At 37.5% G+C, this 16,675-nt stretch overlaps 1 protein-coding gene across 2 annotated transcripts in view; it reads right to left on the bottom strand.

Moving 5' to 3' along the window:
* The window catches only part of EEF1AKMT4 (EEF1A lysine methyltransferase 4), a 57,371-nt gene that overhangs the window by 35,311 nt on the left and 5,385 nt on the right, over positions 1-16,675 (bottom strand). The window contains exon 2 of one of the 2 annotated variants that reach the window (XM_053710341.1): positions 11,251-11,513. In XM_053710341.1, the coding sequence (XP_053566316.1) occupies positions 11,251-11,513 (263 nt within the window). Of the gene's footprint in view, positions 1-11,229; positions 11,514-16,675 lie in introns of both variants that reach the window. The other variant, XM_053710340.1, reaches the window with a different exon arrangement.

The raw sequence follows: 16,675 nt of genomic DNA, 5'->3' as shown, positions 1-16,675 counted from the left end.
GGGTCGGTCTCGTGGACTCTTGCCACTATGAAAGAAATTAATTTATCAGGTAAGTTCTTATATAAATTATGTTTTCTTTCAAGTAAGTGGCAAGAGTCAATGAGCTAGTGACGTATGGGATAATAATACCCAAGATGTGGAAATCCACAGAGTTTAAGAGAGGGAAGGATAAAATAAAAACAGCTATTTCCGCTGAAAAAATTAAAACCAAATAATAATGAAGTTTTCTTAAATTTAAAAAAACATTATAGGCAAAGGAATCAAACTGAGACAACTGCATGAAGAACTTTTCTACCAAAGACTGCTTCTGAAGAAGCAAATACATCAAAATGGTAAAATTTAGTAAATGTACGCAAAGAAGATCAAGTTGCTACTTTGCAAATCTGATCAACGGAAGCTCCATTCTTGAAAGCCCAAGAAGTGGCAACTGATCTAGTAGAATGAGCTGTAATTCTTTGAGGCGGAGACTGCCCCGCCTCCAAATAAACCTTGTGAATCAAAAGTTTTAACCAAGATGCCAAAGAAATGGCAGAGGCTTTTTGACCTTTACTGGAACCAGAGAAAATAAATAAACTAGAAGTCTTTCTGAAATCCTTGGTAGCCTCAAAATAGTATTTCAAAGCTCTTACCACATCCAAAGAATGTAGAGATCTCTCAAGAGAATTCTTAGGATTAGGACACAAGGAAGGAACATTAATTTCCCTACTAATGTTGTTAGAATTCACAACCTTAGGTAAAAATTTAAACGAAGTCCGTAAAACCGCTTTATCTTGATGGAATATCAGATAAGGAGACTCATAAGAAAGAGCAGACAACTCAGAAACTCTTCTAGCAGAAGAGATAGCCAAAAGAAATAACACTTTCCAAAAGTAGTTTAATATCCAAAGAATGCATAGGCTCAAAAGGAGGAGCCTGCAAAATCCTTAAAACCAAATTAAGACTCCAAGGCGGAGAAAAAGACTTAATAACAGGTATGATGCGAACCAAAGCCTGAACAAAACATTGAATATCAGGAAGTTTAGCAATCTTTCTATGAAATAAAACAGAAAGAGCAGAGATTTGTCCCTTCAAAGTATTTGCAGACAAAATGTTACCCAAACCATCCTGAAGAAACTAACATCTGAGTAATTCTAAAATAATGCCAAGAAAAATTATGAGAGGAGCACCATGAAATATAGGTTTTCCAAACCCGATAATAAATCTTCCTTGAAACAGACTTACGAGCCTGTAACATAGTGTTAGTCATAGAGGTTTCTTTGACTCAGTGATTAAGAACTAAGCGTTCAATTTCCATACCTTCAAATTTAGAGATTTGAGATCCTGATGGAAAAACGGCCCTTGAGACAGAAGGTCTGGCCTTAAAGGAAGTGGCCAAGGATGGCAACTGGACATCCGGACAAGATCCGCATACCAGAACCTGTGAGGCCATGCTGGTGCTATCAGAAACACATGAGATTGCTCCATTATGATCTTGGAGATCACCCTTGGAAGAAGAACTAGAGGCGTAAAAATGTAAGCAGGTGGGGGGGCGGAGCTAGCTCGGCAACAGAATGGACGCACATGAGTAGAGCTCTCTATAACTCTTATCCTTTTATGCTTAAAATGGCCATCCAGCTGAACGAATAATAAGTTAAAAGTGAGTTCAACCTCTGGTGAGACTGCCAAGACTACTGGTGTTACTTACACCGCGAGCTACGGAGAAAACAAGAGCTGCATACTTGGTTAGTAGACTGATCGTTATAGAAGCTCCGGGGTAGTGGCCATCTTGCCTGTTTGTTTTTTCTACTGCCCCCGTGGCGCACTATATGCTTACTAGCATTCTCCCGAAATAGACCTTGAGCCATGGAAGATCTTTGTAGTACCGTGCATGCTGTGTTTGGGGAGCTGAGGAGAGAGCTTCTACAGATTTTTGACACCTATTCCTACCCTCTGCACCTAGACACTGAGCAACAGGTGAAGCTGGAGAGGGATCCCGCTCATAGTACCGGAGGATATGTGTCACAGAGCAAGCAGAAACCACAACCGTTTGTTTCACCATCGGTGGATGGTGTATCTGCAGTGAGACAGGTGATGGGAGTAGAGCGAGAGTTGCGAGGAGACATTGCGGTCTCACTTTCATCTGACAGAGATGAGGATCCCTGTGCTAGTTGGCTTTCTGCACTAATCACGACTGAGAGGATGGGAGATACCGGGATGGTATCAGCAGTGAACATCTGCAACGTGCCCAGTGATGGAGGCTCGGATACTAACATGATCACTCTGAAGGTTTCTTTCTACAAGTGTCGAGGTCCTGAGAACGTTACCTGGACTGTTTATTTTGGTGGCGGAGATGCGGCTGAGACTTTACTCCAGTATGACAGGGCTGGCGTCGGATAAAGGTTCTGTTATGTGGAGGGGAGTCCCCTTTACTGGGAGCTGCTCCTAAATCATTTTCCCATGTTTGAAATATTAGTCAGGTCATTTATCTTATATATTTTATTGCCTTTCTCTTTTATTGTTTACTGGACTGAGCAGCCCCAGGCAAGGAGTTGGTTGAATTTATGATAGAACTGATCTTCCCTAGTAAGGAATTGACCAAATATATTCTCAGTCTGTGTTTCGTTTTTTTTTTGCTTTTACAAATCGCATGGCAGATGTGGGTTATATGGTATAGGTAGATTTATGATGTTAGATGCAGAGCTTTTTCACAATGTTTACATACACTATGTTTTATAGATGGTGGAAATTCTTTTATTTGATCATGTATATTTTAGATATTATGATCCGTTTTAAAAAAAAAAAAAAAAAAAAAAAAAAAGCCGATTCACTTTTGATCTTCTGTACTGGGTGACGGCTAGGTTATGCAGGGCTACACAGCTCTCACCCTTTATATCAGGCCCTTAATATATAAGAGACATGTTGCTATACATGCATCCTAGACACTTATCAGCTAACATTAAGTAGAAAATGCTGTAGTTTTGTGTAGCTATATACTAATGCTTAAGCTACTGTGTAACTCTGGTGGAGTTGATCTGAGTCACTACACATATCTTTTACACATTCAGCTGGGTTGCCTGCGGCCGAGGTGACCTAGCAATTATACCATATATCAACTGATATAGCTACATCTTGGAATATTTTATATGTAAAGTTATATACTGTCTCCTAGTCCTAATATATTACAGTAAATAACTGCATTAAAATGATAATAATGTCCATCTCCGTAGCATTATAGATATATTGGTATCTATACCACACATAGCTAGTTAATAGATTATCTTTAAACATGTGACTGGCAGATCTTTTAACTAGGAATGATATATGTTGTTTAATTTGTTCTTTTTGATTTTAAGTTATGGCTTGATAGAGATTTTCATAGTAAAGCAGTCTGAGATATATATGAGATCCAAACTTCTACCACTAGATGACAGTCACAGCTTGATGAACCATATGATATATATGTAGGGGCTTATCAACTTCCCAATGTCATTTAGCAATACTTTATACATCCCCTATCTGGCTTCTTACACCTTTATAAAACACCCTGTCTGTCATCACTAGATGCCGCCCTCTCTACCTTCAGCTTACTAAGTAAATATTACTCTACCGTTTGGAATTTCATACAATATTTTGTGTTAGGTCTCAGATTGTTTGAAAGTTGTTTCCCTATCAGCCTGACCATATACATATATATATATATATATATATATATATACATATACAGTATATATATATATATATATATATATATATATATATATATATATATATATATATATATATATATATATATATATATATATATATATATATATATATATATATATATATATATATATATATATATATATATATATATATATATACACACACATATACAGATATTTTGAATGCAATGTCCTTTTCTATGCTAAGTATGGCTAAAAACCTCATTGGAATAGAACAGATAAGGCCAGTATCTCCCCTCACCCTTTCCCCCTCTGTCTATCGGAGTGGGTCATATCCAATACCCCTTTTCCGTCTGTGTCCAGTGGGGACAACAATCCCTGAGGGGAGATACAGATCACATACCTTACTCATAGTGGTTTATTATGGAGTTACAAATTAATACATAGTTCTCAGGTATCTATGGGATACTATGCCTTCTTTGTGCCAACAGTCTTAAATTCTTATTTTCAGATCCGCCCCCCCACCACTAATATTTCTACTGAGCACTTTTACTAAACATCCCTCCCTCCCCATATATGCGCTCACACTATATTTCTACTATACAGAAATCCCAATTCCACAGGCATATAGACATAACCCTACCCTACTTCTCTACACCTTTAAGCTTACTTTGTAAGCATAGGAAAATATGTCCTGTAGAAATCAACCCTAGCGGCACATGTATGTCTGTCGATTTCATTTTCCAATGTTATTATAACATCTGTTTCCTACGGATCATATGACATACCATTACTGTTTATCTTCTAATTCAGTGCTCTGGATAATACTATTCCCAAACTCTTATATCTTTTTTCTTTTAGGTCCAAGAGTGACCAATTGCTATACTGGGAAATAGTCCGTCATAAATGTTAAAAAAGAGGTTTGTGAATGTTCATGTAGGTTCATATTTTTCAGTTAGTTTCACTTATGCCTAGTGACATTATGTCTATCTTTATGCCACGTGATACAGAAGGTGCAAGGTCGTTATTTTTCACCATTTATGTGTTCAACTTGAGACTACTGATCTTCATGTTAATATTTATATATGTCTTATGGACTCTATTCACATTCTGATGAGTGTATAGATCTTTGCTTATGTCCATAATTACACTGTTACCTACTTGTATGGATATGTTTATAACCTCAATAAAATTTGTTTAACCCCTTAATGACCACAGCACTTTTCCATTTTCTGTCCGTTTGGGACCAAAGCTATTTTTACATTTTTGCGGTGTTTGTGTTTAGCTGTAATTTTTACTGTACCCACACATATTATATACCGTTTTTCTCGCCATTAAATGGACTTTCTAAAGATACCATTATTTTCATCATATCTTATAATTTACTATAAAAAAAAAATATATAAAATATGAGAAGAAAATGGAAAAAAACACACTTTTTCTAACTTTGACCCCCAAAATCTGTTACACATCTACAACCACCAGAAAACACCCATGATAAATAGTTTCTAAATTTTGTCCTGAGTTTAGAAATACCCAATGTTTACATGTTCTTTGCTTTTTTTGCAAGTTATAGGGCCATAAATACAAGTAGCACTTTGCTATTTCCAAACCATTTTTTTTCAAAATTAGCGCTAGTTACATTGGAACACTAATATCTTTCAGGAATCCCTGAATATCCATTGACATGAATATATTTTTTTTAGTAGACATCCCAAAGTATTGATCTAGGCTGATTTTGGTATATTTCATGCCACCATTTCACCGCCAAAAGCGATCAAATACAAAAATTAGTTCACTTTTTCACACATTTTTTCACAAACTTTCGGTTTCTCACTGAAATGATTTACAAACAGCTTGTGCAATTATGGCATAAATGGTTGGAAATTTTTCTCTGGGATCCCCTTTGTTCAGAAATAGCAGACATATATGGCTTTAGCGTTGCTTTTTGGTACTTAGAAGGCCGCTAAATGCCGCTGCGCATCACACGTGTATTATGGCTAGCAGTGAAGGGGTTAATTAGGTAGCTTGTAGGGAGCTTGCAGGGTTAATTTTAGCTTTAGTGTAGAGCTCAGCCTCCCACCTGAAACATCAGACCCCCTGATCCCTCCCAAACAGCTCTCTTCCCTCCCCCACCCCACAATTGTCCCTGCCATCTTAAGTACTGGCAGCAACTCTGTCAGTACTAAAATAAAAAGGTATATTTAGGCTTTTTTTTTTAAAAAACAACAACAAAAGAAGCATATTTACATATGCTGCTGTGTAGGACCCCCCCTTAGCCCCCAACCTGACTGATCCCCCACCAAACAGCTCTCTAACCCTCCCCCTCTGCCTTAATGGGCGCCATCTTGGGTACTGGCAGCTGTCTGCGTCGTTAAGGGTTAAAAAAAATATATAAAAAATAAAATAAAAATGTAAGCAGGTTGGTAAAACCAAGGAACTGCTAAAGCATCCACCATCTCTGCCTGAGGATCTGGAAAGATATATGGGAAGTTTCTTGTTCAAACAAGAGGCCATCAAATCTATTTCTGGAAGACCCTACATTTGTACAATCTGGTGAAACACATCTGGATAGAGAGACCACTCCCCCGGATGCAAAGTCTGACGACTGAGATAATCGACTTCTCAATTGTCTACACCTGGAATATGAATCGCAGAAATTAGACAAGAGTTGGACTCCGCCCAAGAAAGTATCCGAGATACTACTTTCATTGCTAAAGAGCTGCGAGTCCCTCCCAGATGATTGACATATGCGACTGTTGTGATATTTTCTGTCTGAAAACGAATGAAAAGTTCTCTCTTTAACAGAGGCCAAGCCCGAAGAGCTCTGAAGATAGCACGGAGTTTTAAAATATTGATGGGTAACCTTGTCTCTTGAGGTTTCCAAACCCCTTGTGAAGTCAGAGACCCCCAGACAGCTCCCCAACCTGTAAGACTTGCGTCCATTGAGATCCCAGTCCAGGAAGGACGAACAAAAGAGGCCCCTCGAACAATCCGATGATGGTCCAACCACCATGACAGAGAGTGTTGAATGTTGGGATTTTAGTATATCAGTTGTGATATTTGAGTATAATCCCTGCACCATAGATTCAGCATGCAAAGCTGCAGAGGTCTCATATGAAAACGAGCAAAGGGGATCGCGTTCGATGCTGCAGTCATAAGACCTAGAACTTCCATGCACATAGCCACTGAAGGGAAGGATCGAGACTGAAGGTTTAGACAAGCTAAAACCAATTTCATTCGCCTCTTGTCTGTGGACACTGAATCTATCTGGAAACCTAAAAAGGTGACCCTTGTCTGAGGAATCAAACTCTTTTGTAAATTGATCCTCCAACCATGCCTTTGAAGAAACAACACTAGTTGTTTCGTGTGAGATTCTGCTAAATGAAAAGACTGAGCTAGTACCAAAATATTGTCTAAATAAGGAAACACCGCAATACCCTGCTTTCTGATTACAGATATAAGGGCACCGAGAACCTTTGAAAAGATTCTTGGAGCTGTTAGGCGAAATGGAAGAGCAACAAACTGGCAATGCTCGTCTAGAAAAGAGAATCTCAGAAACCAATAATGGTCTGGATGAATTGGAATATAAAGATAAGCATCCTATAAGTTTATTGTGGACATAAAATGCCCTTGCTGAACAAAAGGCAGAGTAGTCCCTATAGTCCCCATCTTGAAAGTTGGGACTCTTACAAAATGATTTAAAAGTTTCAGATCCAGAACTGGACTGAAAGAATTCTTTCTTTGGGACAATAAATAGATTTGAATAGAACCCCAAACCCTGTTCCTCTAGATGAACTGGAACAATCACCCCTGAAAGGTCTAGACATGAAACATAATTCAGAAAAGCCTATGCCTTCACAGAATTTGTTGGAACATGAGAAAGAATCTTCTCACGGTGAAACCTATTCGATACCCTTGAGACACAATATTCTGAATCCACTGATTCTGAACGGAACCTGACCAAATTTTCTGAAATAATTTCAATATGCCCCCCACCAGCTGAACTGGATTGAGGGCCGCACCTTCATGCAGTCTTGGGGACTGGATTTGGTTTTTTATAAGGCTTGGTCTCCAATTGGAACCAGAGGCTTATGGGAAGGAGTCTACTTTTGTTCCTTATTCTGACGAAAGGAACGAAAATGATTAGGAGTATTAAATTTACCTTTAGACTTTTTATCTTGAGGTAAAACTCATTTCCTCCCAGTAATAGTGGATAATAGAATCCAATTGAGAACCAAATAAATTCTTACCCTGGAAAGATAGAGATAATAATCTAGATTTAGACACCATGTCAGCATTCCAAGATTTAAGCCATAAGCTTTTCTGGCTAAAATAGCTAAGGACATAGATTTAACATCAATCTTAATGTCAAGTATAGCATAACAAATGAAATGATTGAACATGTTGAAGCAGAAGAATAATGCTAGATAAATCCTTATCTTCTACCAGACGAGCTAAATTGTCCAACCAAAAAGTTGAAGCAGCAACCACATCAGCCATAGAAATGGAAGGTCTAAGAATATAACCAGAATGTAAATAAGCTTTCCTTAGATAAGATCCAATCTTTCTATCAAAGGATCCTTAAAACAAGTACTATCTTCCATAGGAATAGTAGTACGTTAGGCAAGAGTGGAAATAGCCCCATCAACCTTAGGGACACACTTAGCTTTGGTAGAACTGTATTCAGGCAGCATGGTTTCTACAGCAAGATCAGAGGCAGGATCAGACAGACATCTTGTAAAATGTAAAAAGATAAAAACAACATTTAAACAAAATATCCAATTTCCTCATATAGCAGTTTCAGGAATGGGAAAAAATGCTTATGCTAAAGTAAGATGCAAAAAAATAAGCATCATAGCTCTTAATAATATGAAGAGAACCCGAAGCATTAAAGGAAGAGGGGTAATATACAAAACCTTTTTGGCGCCAAGTATGACGCAAAAGGAAGTAAAACATTTTTTGGTACCAAAGCTAACATCAGGAAATGACGCAATTTGCGTCATAACAAGCGCGACTTCGAGCCAAAACAACTTATGTCAACAAAGACGTAGGAGATTACAAAATTTGTGTCACCCTAGACGCAATTCCGCGTCCAAAAAATTTTCACGCCAAGAATGACACCATAAAAAAAAATGGCATTTTGCGTCCTCGCGAGCCAAGTTTACCTGTGAAAATTTTGGAAAATTAAGTCAAATTGAAAAAACTGGAACCCCAGGTAAAAAAAAAAAAAATCATCGCAAATAAAAAATTCCATACTGAAACTGATAGTCTGCAGAAAAGGGAAATATACATAGACCTGACTCTTGGCAAATATAAGCAAATACATATATTTAAAAGTGCCAAACATAGCTGATAGTGTCTTAAAAAATGATACACTTACCCATCCACATATAGCAGACAGCCAAACCAGTACTGAAAAATATCAGCAGAGGTAATGGTATAGGAGTATAACGTTGATCTGAAAAGGGAGGCAGGGGATGAATCCCTGCAACCGATAACAGAGAGCCTTTGAAAGGATTTCCCATGGGTGAAACCACTAAATCAACAGGCAATAATCCCTTCACATCCCTCTGACAAACACTGTACTCTGAGAGGAATTTGGCTTCAAAATGCTTAGAAGCGCCTATCACAGAAGAAATCAAGCACAACTTAATTCACCACCTCCATAGGAGGCAAAGTTTGTAAAACTGAGGTATGTGTGTGGTGGGAGGTGTATTTATAGGCATTTTGAGGTTTGGGAAACTTTGCCCCCTCCTGGTAGGAATGTATATCCCATAAGTCACTAGCTCATGGACTCTTGCCAATTACATGAAAGAAATTATGGGTCGTATAAAAGAAAGACATAGTGACTATTTTCATAGCTTTTTTACTGCGGAGGTTTACTTTATAATAGCTATGGTATCTTAATGATTCTTATGGAACACAAATGATAATAAAAATGAGGTAGCATCTACTTTTGCATGAAAATGAGCACTGAGAATAAACATTACAAAACTGTACATGATCCACTTTGCCTGAAATATATTGACTATTTATGAACTATATAATTTATATACATACGAAGAGAGAAGTGCTCTACCAGGAACAAACAACAGCTCATCAGCTAGTTCTATGGCGATTAACCATCTGGAAGCAGCCTCTTTTAGACCAGTGTGCTTTTCCCAGAGGAAAACTTTCCTTAAGTATATCAGTCTGATCCCGCCAAGTAAGGTCAGTCCAGCCCCGAAATACCAGGCAATTCTCCTCTGAACAAGGAACATGACAACCCCAGATGATCGTTTCAGCCTCCTTGGGCCTCGTCAGTGAGGTGCAGCCACATCCCTCTAAGGACACTGGGCAAGGAGTCCATGTCTGGTTTCCCTCATCACCCATAGGGAGACTTCCCCAGGGTCATATTAATTTGCTTATGAAGAGAGAAGCGCTCTTCCAGGAACGAACAGCAGCTCATCAGCTAGTTCTATGGCGATTTACCACCCGGAAGCAGCCTCTTTTAGACCAGTGTGCTTTTCACAGAGGAAAACTTTCCTGAAGTATATCAGAGTGCTTCTCTCTTTGTATGTATATAATTTATATAGTTCCGATATTTAAAAAGAAGATTAGCACAAAGATAAAAAGTGATATACAGCAACATTGTTCTAGAGAAAATAAAAAAATTACACACCAAAGAAAAAGTGGTCTGGATTTCTGCTCCTATCAGATAAGATTCCTTAAAAGAATTGAGCTTTAGGGAATGATCCTACATTAGGAAACTGCATTGACCGCCGAGACGTTTAACACAAACAAAGCAGCCAAATGTGCTGTGATGGATTAATGGGCAAAGGAATCTGAGTAGAGAGGGACAGTATCCAGATAAATAATGAAAATGGTTACCAATCATCAGACTGCTAAAGAAATTGCTTAAGGAAATGCCAAGATGTAGTGCACCATGATATATTAAATAGTATTATCCATTGATCCAAGAGAGTAGATCTTATGGAACAATATAGGATTGGATTACTATTCAGTTTCAATGGTGTATAAAAGAATTTCCAAAGATAAAAAATAAACTAGCCATATATGCATACTTACTTAAAAGTAGATATTACTAAACATTGACACTGATGAGTACAGATTGATTAATACAGTTAGAAGCATATTGAAATACACATCTTGGTAAAAATGATTTTGGCACAGGTTATTACTGTTTGAGTGGCAGCTTTTACCGAGCATGTAACATTAATATATACCCAGTGCACCTGCATTCAAACACTGCACGTGCTCATAAACACAGCAGTAGCATCTGTGGCACAAAAATAGTCATTGTTAATGGAACATTAGTTATCCTAGCAAGTTGAGAAGATGCTGTAAAATCTGTGAAAAATGTGTAGCTTCTATTCAAAATGTAAGTGCACTTATGTGTGTGTGCGCGCATTTCACTTCAGAGTTTAATATCCTTTAATTACAGTATTTTTGCCAAAGGATGTAAGTTAATCATGTAAAGCTGTGGTTCAGAAGATACATACCCATAATATTACAACCATGCACAGACACACATGCACTAATATAGAAAGGAAAGTCATGCAAGCATACTCTATCCCACCTCACTCAGAACTTGATCTACCAGGGTGATAGTCTGTGGGCTCACGCTCCAGGGGTCCTTTTCATCCACCATCATTGCATCCAACGTGCCCTTCTCAATGACTAGATCAAAACTGCCATCTGGGAATTGAAGCTCTCTAGCATCCATGACCAGCCAGCTCATGCCTGCACGCCCTGCGTGTCTCTGTGCCATCTCTGCGATGCATACTGGTGAGTAATCAATGCTAACAACTGGGCTCACTCCCTCCGCATGCAGGTCCACACTCAGTGAGCTAGTACCACATCCTACAAAGGGAGACCAGTGTCATACAGAGGGCCAAGAACAGCACAATATAAAATAACAAAATGAAAAAACAAAAAAACAAAACATTATATTGCACCAAAGCTTGACAAATCCCAGGAGTCATGGCTCTTAGACAATTACAATTGGCTCCAATGTTGTTGGATTTTAGAACCAAAAGGTAAGGCACAGTGAAGGTCATTTGGATAGCCTTACCCACAATATCTTGCTCCATTTTAAAGAACTGAAAACACATTTTTTGAGGCTGTGGAAGTTATTAAATGCGCATGTGTAAATGTTTTAAAACTAATTAGTTTAGTGAAACCCTTTATTAAAAAAAAAAAAATCTGTGATGCGAGCATGGTGGATGCAATCATTATTTGCACCTGCTCCATGCTATTTACAATTGGTGCACAATATTTTAGAACTTTTACTTCCCTATGCAGTTTTAATAGGTTAATTTATTTTGGTACTGACATAACCTATTATAAGTTTGTTCTTTGGTTGTCCAGAACCCTGTAAATCATAATATAAAAACCATGGTGTAGCAGACTAGAATCTAGTAATTAGCTTTACAACAGTTGTGTTTATAACATCTCTACAATGAAATACTATTTTCTTAAAAAGGGACAGTAAGCATAGGGCAAGATTTATTATGAGGCCAATGCACCCATAGTTTGCCGGCCCGCTCATTTGAGCATGCAACTGATATCTATGAAGTAAAGGTTCATACCACTGCTTCATAAACCCTCTCTGTCAAACTGGAGTTGGCAGATGAATAGCCCTACTCTTGTGCAATTGGTTGTGTGAGGGTAGGGGGCTGTTTTGCACAAGTGTTCCCTTATGCAGTGATAAATTTGGGGAACGTATTCGCCCCTATAATTTGCGATTAGATGCGTACAGGTTTCACAACATGTGAATCCTGCCCGCTAGCAAATTTGTCAATCTTGCCCATAGTGTAACTACAAAACCCTTTCTGTTCTGTTGCTATATAATGACATCAAAATGTTTTGAAAACAAACATAATTTTTACTACAACTGTTTTTCAACAGTCAAAAACCAACCACCATTTGGCTTATTTTGAGGAGCTCATCTGGGCTTCAGTCTGCAGACAATGCTTGCCAATGCCATAAATTTAGTATAAACGTGCATTGTTTTGCAGTTGTCAGTAAAAGCCAATAAGGTAAAGAAATGCAGAAAGCTTAACCTTGAGAAGTCAGCAGGTGCATTTTTAAGTTCTGAAAAATAGATAATCCTCAATTTTCAGAGCTAAATTACATGAAAGTGGGGCAAAATAAATAATGGAAGTATATTGCAAATTTGTTTCATTTTGCATAACTAAATGGTAGTAATAAATATGCAAGGAAAATATAGGAGTGTAATAAGGCACAAAGCCTGGGTACAGTAAACCTATGCTAGATACAATTATGCATTTGAAGCCTAAGAATAATATGTAGATGTATTTTCTTATTAGCAGTTTACATGCTCTGACTCATGAAAGTTTAATGCTGACTTAAAGGGACAGTACACTGTAAAATTGTTTTTATATGAATGTATTTTTAATGACTTGTTATACCACCTGCAGAGAATAAAATATTTGAGAAATTGCATTTTTTGGTTTATTTGTGTATATGAAGTAGCTGGTTCTGTGCTTTTAAACCACAGCCTATTACAATGGGTTGAGTTTCAGATAATATCAGATCTCATTATGTTATCACTTTTATGTACACAGACTTGCTTCCTTATCTTATATTTGTCTAGAAAACCAAATCTCAATACTTAGAGAGACAATGGAAAATTATCATTTTATTACTTAAAAGGACCAGTCAACACAGTAGATTTGCATAATCAACAAATGCAAGAAAAAAAAACACAATGCAATAGCACTTAGTCTGAACTTCAAATGAATAGTAGTTTTTTTTCCTGACAATTTTAAAAGTTATGTATTTTTCCACTCCCCCTGTACCATGTGACAGCCAAACAATCACAAATGCATACACGTACCATGTGACAGCCATCAGCCATTCACAAATGCATACACACTTATTCTTGCACATGCTCAGAAGGAGCTGGTGACTCAAAAAGTGTAAATATAAAAAGACTGTGCACATATAGTAAATGGAAGTAAATTGGAAAGTTGTTTAAAATGGGATGCTCTATCTGAATAATGAAAGTTTAATTTTGATTGAGTGTCCCTTTAAAGTGAAAGTAAATCCTAGCTTTTTACAAACACTAGGATTAACTATTGAAACAAATAAAGGGCACTTTTATTCATGAATAATAAGATACTTCATGTAGAAAGCTCCTTTATTGGATTCAATCGATCGCCGTTTTTAGCTGCTTTGGCAGCCTACGGCTAAAAAAACTAATTTCGCTAAGAGGTGACGTTTTCACCTATTAGCCAATAACCCATGGGCGCCAAGCCGGATTTACCGCACCGCTATTGGCTAAGAGGTGAAAACTTCACCTCTTAGCCAAAATATTTTTTAGCCGTGCTCTGCTGTAGGAGCTAAGAGCGGCGTTTGATTTAATCAAATAAAGGAGCTTTCTACATGAAGTATCTTATACGTCATGAATGAATGTGCCCTTTATATGTTTCAATAGTAAATCCTAGCGCTTGTAAAACGCTAGGATTTACTTTCACTTTAACTATCATGCCCCCCCACTGAGAGTGTCATTTCTTCTGCTGGCTGTGTTTACTTAGGCTATTCAATAGAAAATACTCCAGTATAGAAACTTTCAGTATAGGTTGGGATACCACAGGCTAAATCAGCTATTTGAAAAATGCCAAAATAGGGGTAAAGAAGTTACTTGTAAACAATTTAAAACACTGCAGCAGGTAAAATGAATCATTGGGAACAATTTAAAGGGGAGAAATGTTTTGGGTGAACTGTCACTTTAAGCGTCCCTTTAAATACTAAAGAAATAAGTGACATTTTAGTTTCTGCTACCTCTTGCTATTCCCTTCTACCGATGACAATTATAGAAAGAAATTGTGCAAATAATGGTTGTGTGGAATATTCCAATTTTAAAGTAATTGTATTTATCGGGTTTTAAAGTCTTTTTTTTTTTTTCTTCACTTTTATCTGTCCCTAATTGTCACCAGCAGAAGAGAAAAACTAGGGTTAAAACATTTTGGTGTCCACTACTTTTTAGAAATTCAGGTGAATTAGAAGTACCCTGGTTTTCAGCGTTAAAGGGATACTGAACCCAATTTTTTTTCTTTCATGATTCAGATAGAAAGTTGCTTAAAATTGCATGCTCTAATTTATTCCTATTATTTTTTCTTCATTCTCTTGCTATCTTTATTTGAAAAGGCAGGAATGAAAGCTTTGGAGCCAGCCTATTTTTTTTCAGTACCCTAGATAGGGCTTGCTGATTGGTGCCTGCATTTCGCCATCCAATTGGCCAGTGCAACCCAGGTTCTCAACCTAATGGCCCATTTTAGGCTCCAAAGCTTTGATTCCTGCATTTTCAAATAAAGATGGCAAGAGAACTAAGAAAAATTAATAGAACTAAATTAGAAAGCTGCTTAAAATTGCATGCTCTATACGAAACATGAAAGAAAAAATTTGGGTTTAGCGTCCCTTTAAAGGGGGCGGTAATAGTCAAAATCTAACATGATCTAATTCAACCAGCAGCATAATTAAATATGTATAACACTCTCAAAGCGTTCAATGTCCCATTAGGTGCTAACGCCGTCCATTTTTTATTTAAAACTTCCTAAATTAGCAGAAGTAGAAATAACAATCTGCAGTGTCAAAACAGTTGCATGAAAATTTAAAAGATGCTGAAATTGTATTAGTTCTGCTTTAGAGCACCAATAGTGTAATCCAAGAGACTAAATCTAATTCATAATTGCTCCAGCTACATTTTATGATAGTGATTTTTTTTCCCCTTTTTGAAACTATTTTGTGATCTACTTAATTTGAGCATAAATATCCCACTTTATTTATACTTGTTCTCACTACAAGATGGCAGCGCCCAGTGTAAAATTAAAAAATGTACCAACTTGATTATATAATGAGGCAAAATAAGAGGACATTGAAAGGCAAGCCAAGCTCCGGTGACCAGCGGATGAGACTCCGGTAAAGACGGGCTATACACACACTCAAGCCGGAAGCATCGCTATCCCCTACAGAGTCTCGAGTATAAGTGAAGACGGCAAGGCAGAGCAGTGTACAGAGGCTTCTGCGTTTTCCAACCCTCCCAGAATTCCGGGCACCAGCGACGACTGCAAGGTGATACGGTGCATAGTTGCCGTGTACTTTACTTTTTCTTCTCTAGCTTGTTACATGCTTTGTTCGCCCCAGGATAGGAGGTGAGAGGAAGGTTACTATATCTCTGGTGTCACCAAAAATTATCACGGAGGCCAGAAGCTATAACTCGGCTATTGAGCAGCTGAAGGAGAAGGACGCTGGGGCCGAAGAAGCAAAGAAAAGATAAGTTGCTCTTTTTCTGTATATACCCCCGTGCAATATAAATATTTATACAAACTATCCTTTCTTGTGGTGACCATCGAATTTTATATATGCTGAATGGTCGGTTTATATAAGCAGTTATACATGGAACTCTGTGATGAATAAGGCAGGGGGGACACATACGGCTCTATGGAGCTGATGCGGCCTGCTAACTTCAAAGGCTGTTTAATAAGGCGCTCCCTTTTACGGTTCGAAAAGTGTTGGCTGAAGGAGTATATCTGTTGAACTGGCCATATTGAATCACTTAAAGTCTGCTACTATATGTTAAATGGATCTACTATTGCTTTCTCTTCCCTCAAGCTTTTTGTCTTTTTTGGCTTAGACGAACAGTACGGCTATAGCAGAGGCAGTGGCATGAAGGGCTATTGACTCTAAATCTTAATCATAAATTGAACAGCCCTTGACTCCCTTGCAAACATATTGTATATCAGTGTAATTTTTAAGAACCTTTCTTCTTATGTGTATGCTGTGTTGAACTAGCAAGTGCAAGTTGGCTTCGTTAGCATTTATATTTCACTGACAGTGGTGTTTAAAATGCGCTTAAATGGTTCAGGATTTAAGATATGAAAAGATAACTTTCTTTTTTTTTTTTTTTTCTCTCTCCTTTTTTTTTTTTTTATTTGTCTTCTTTCTCCTCTTAAGCACTGAAATATGTATAAATTGATAATAGCTACATGCAGCAATAG

This window comes from Bombina bombina, chromosome 4, assembly GCF_027579735.1.
Source record: "Bombina bombina isolate aBomBom1 chromosome 4, aBomBom1.pri, whole genome shotgun sequence".
Taxonomy (NCBI): domain Eukaryota; kingdom Metazoa; phylum Chordata; class Amphibia; order Anura; family Bombinatoridae; genus Bombina; species Bombina bombina.
The sequence above is the reverse complement of the archived record's forward strand: the minus strand, read 5'-3'. Positions and strand labels throughout refer to the sequence as shown.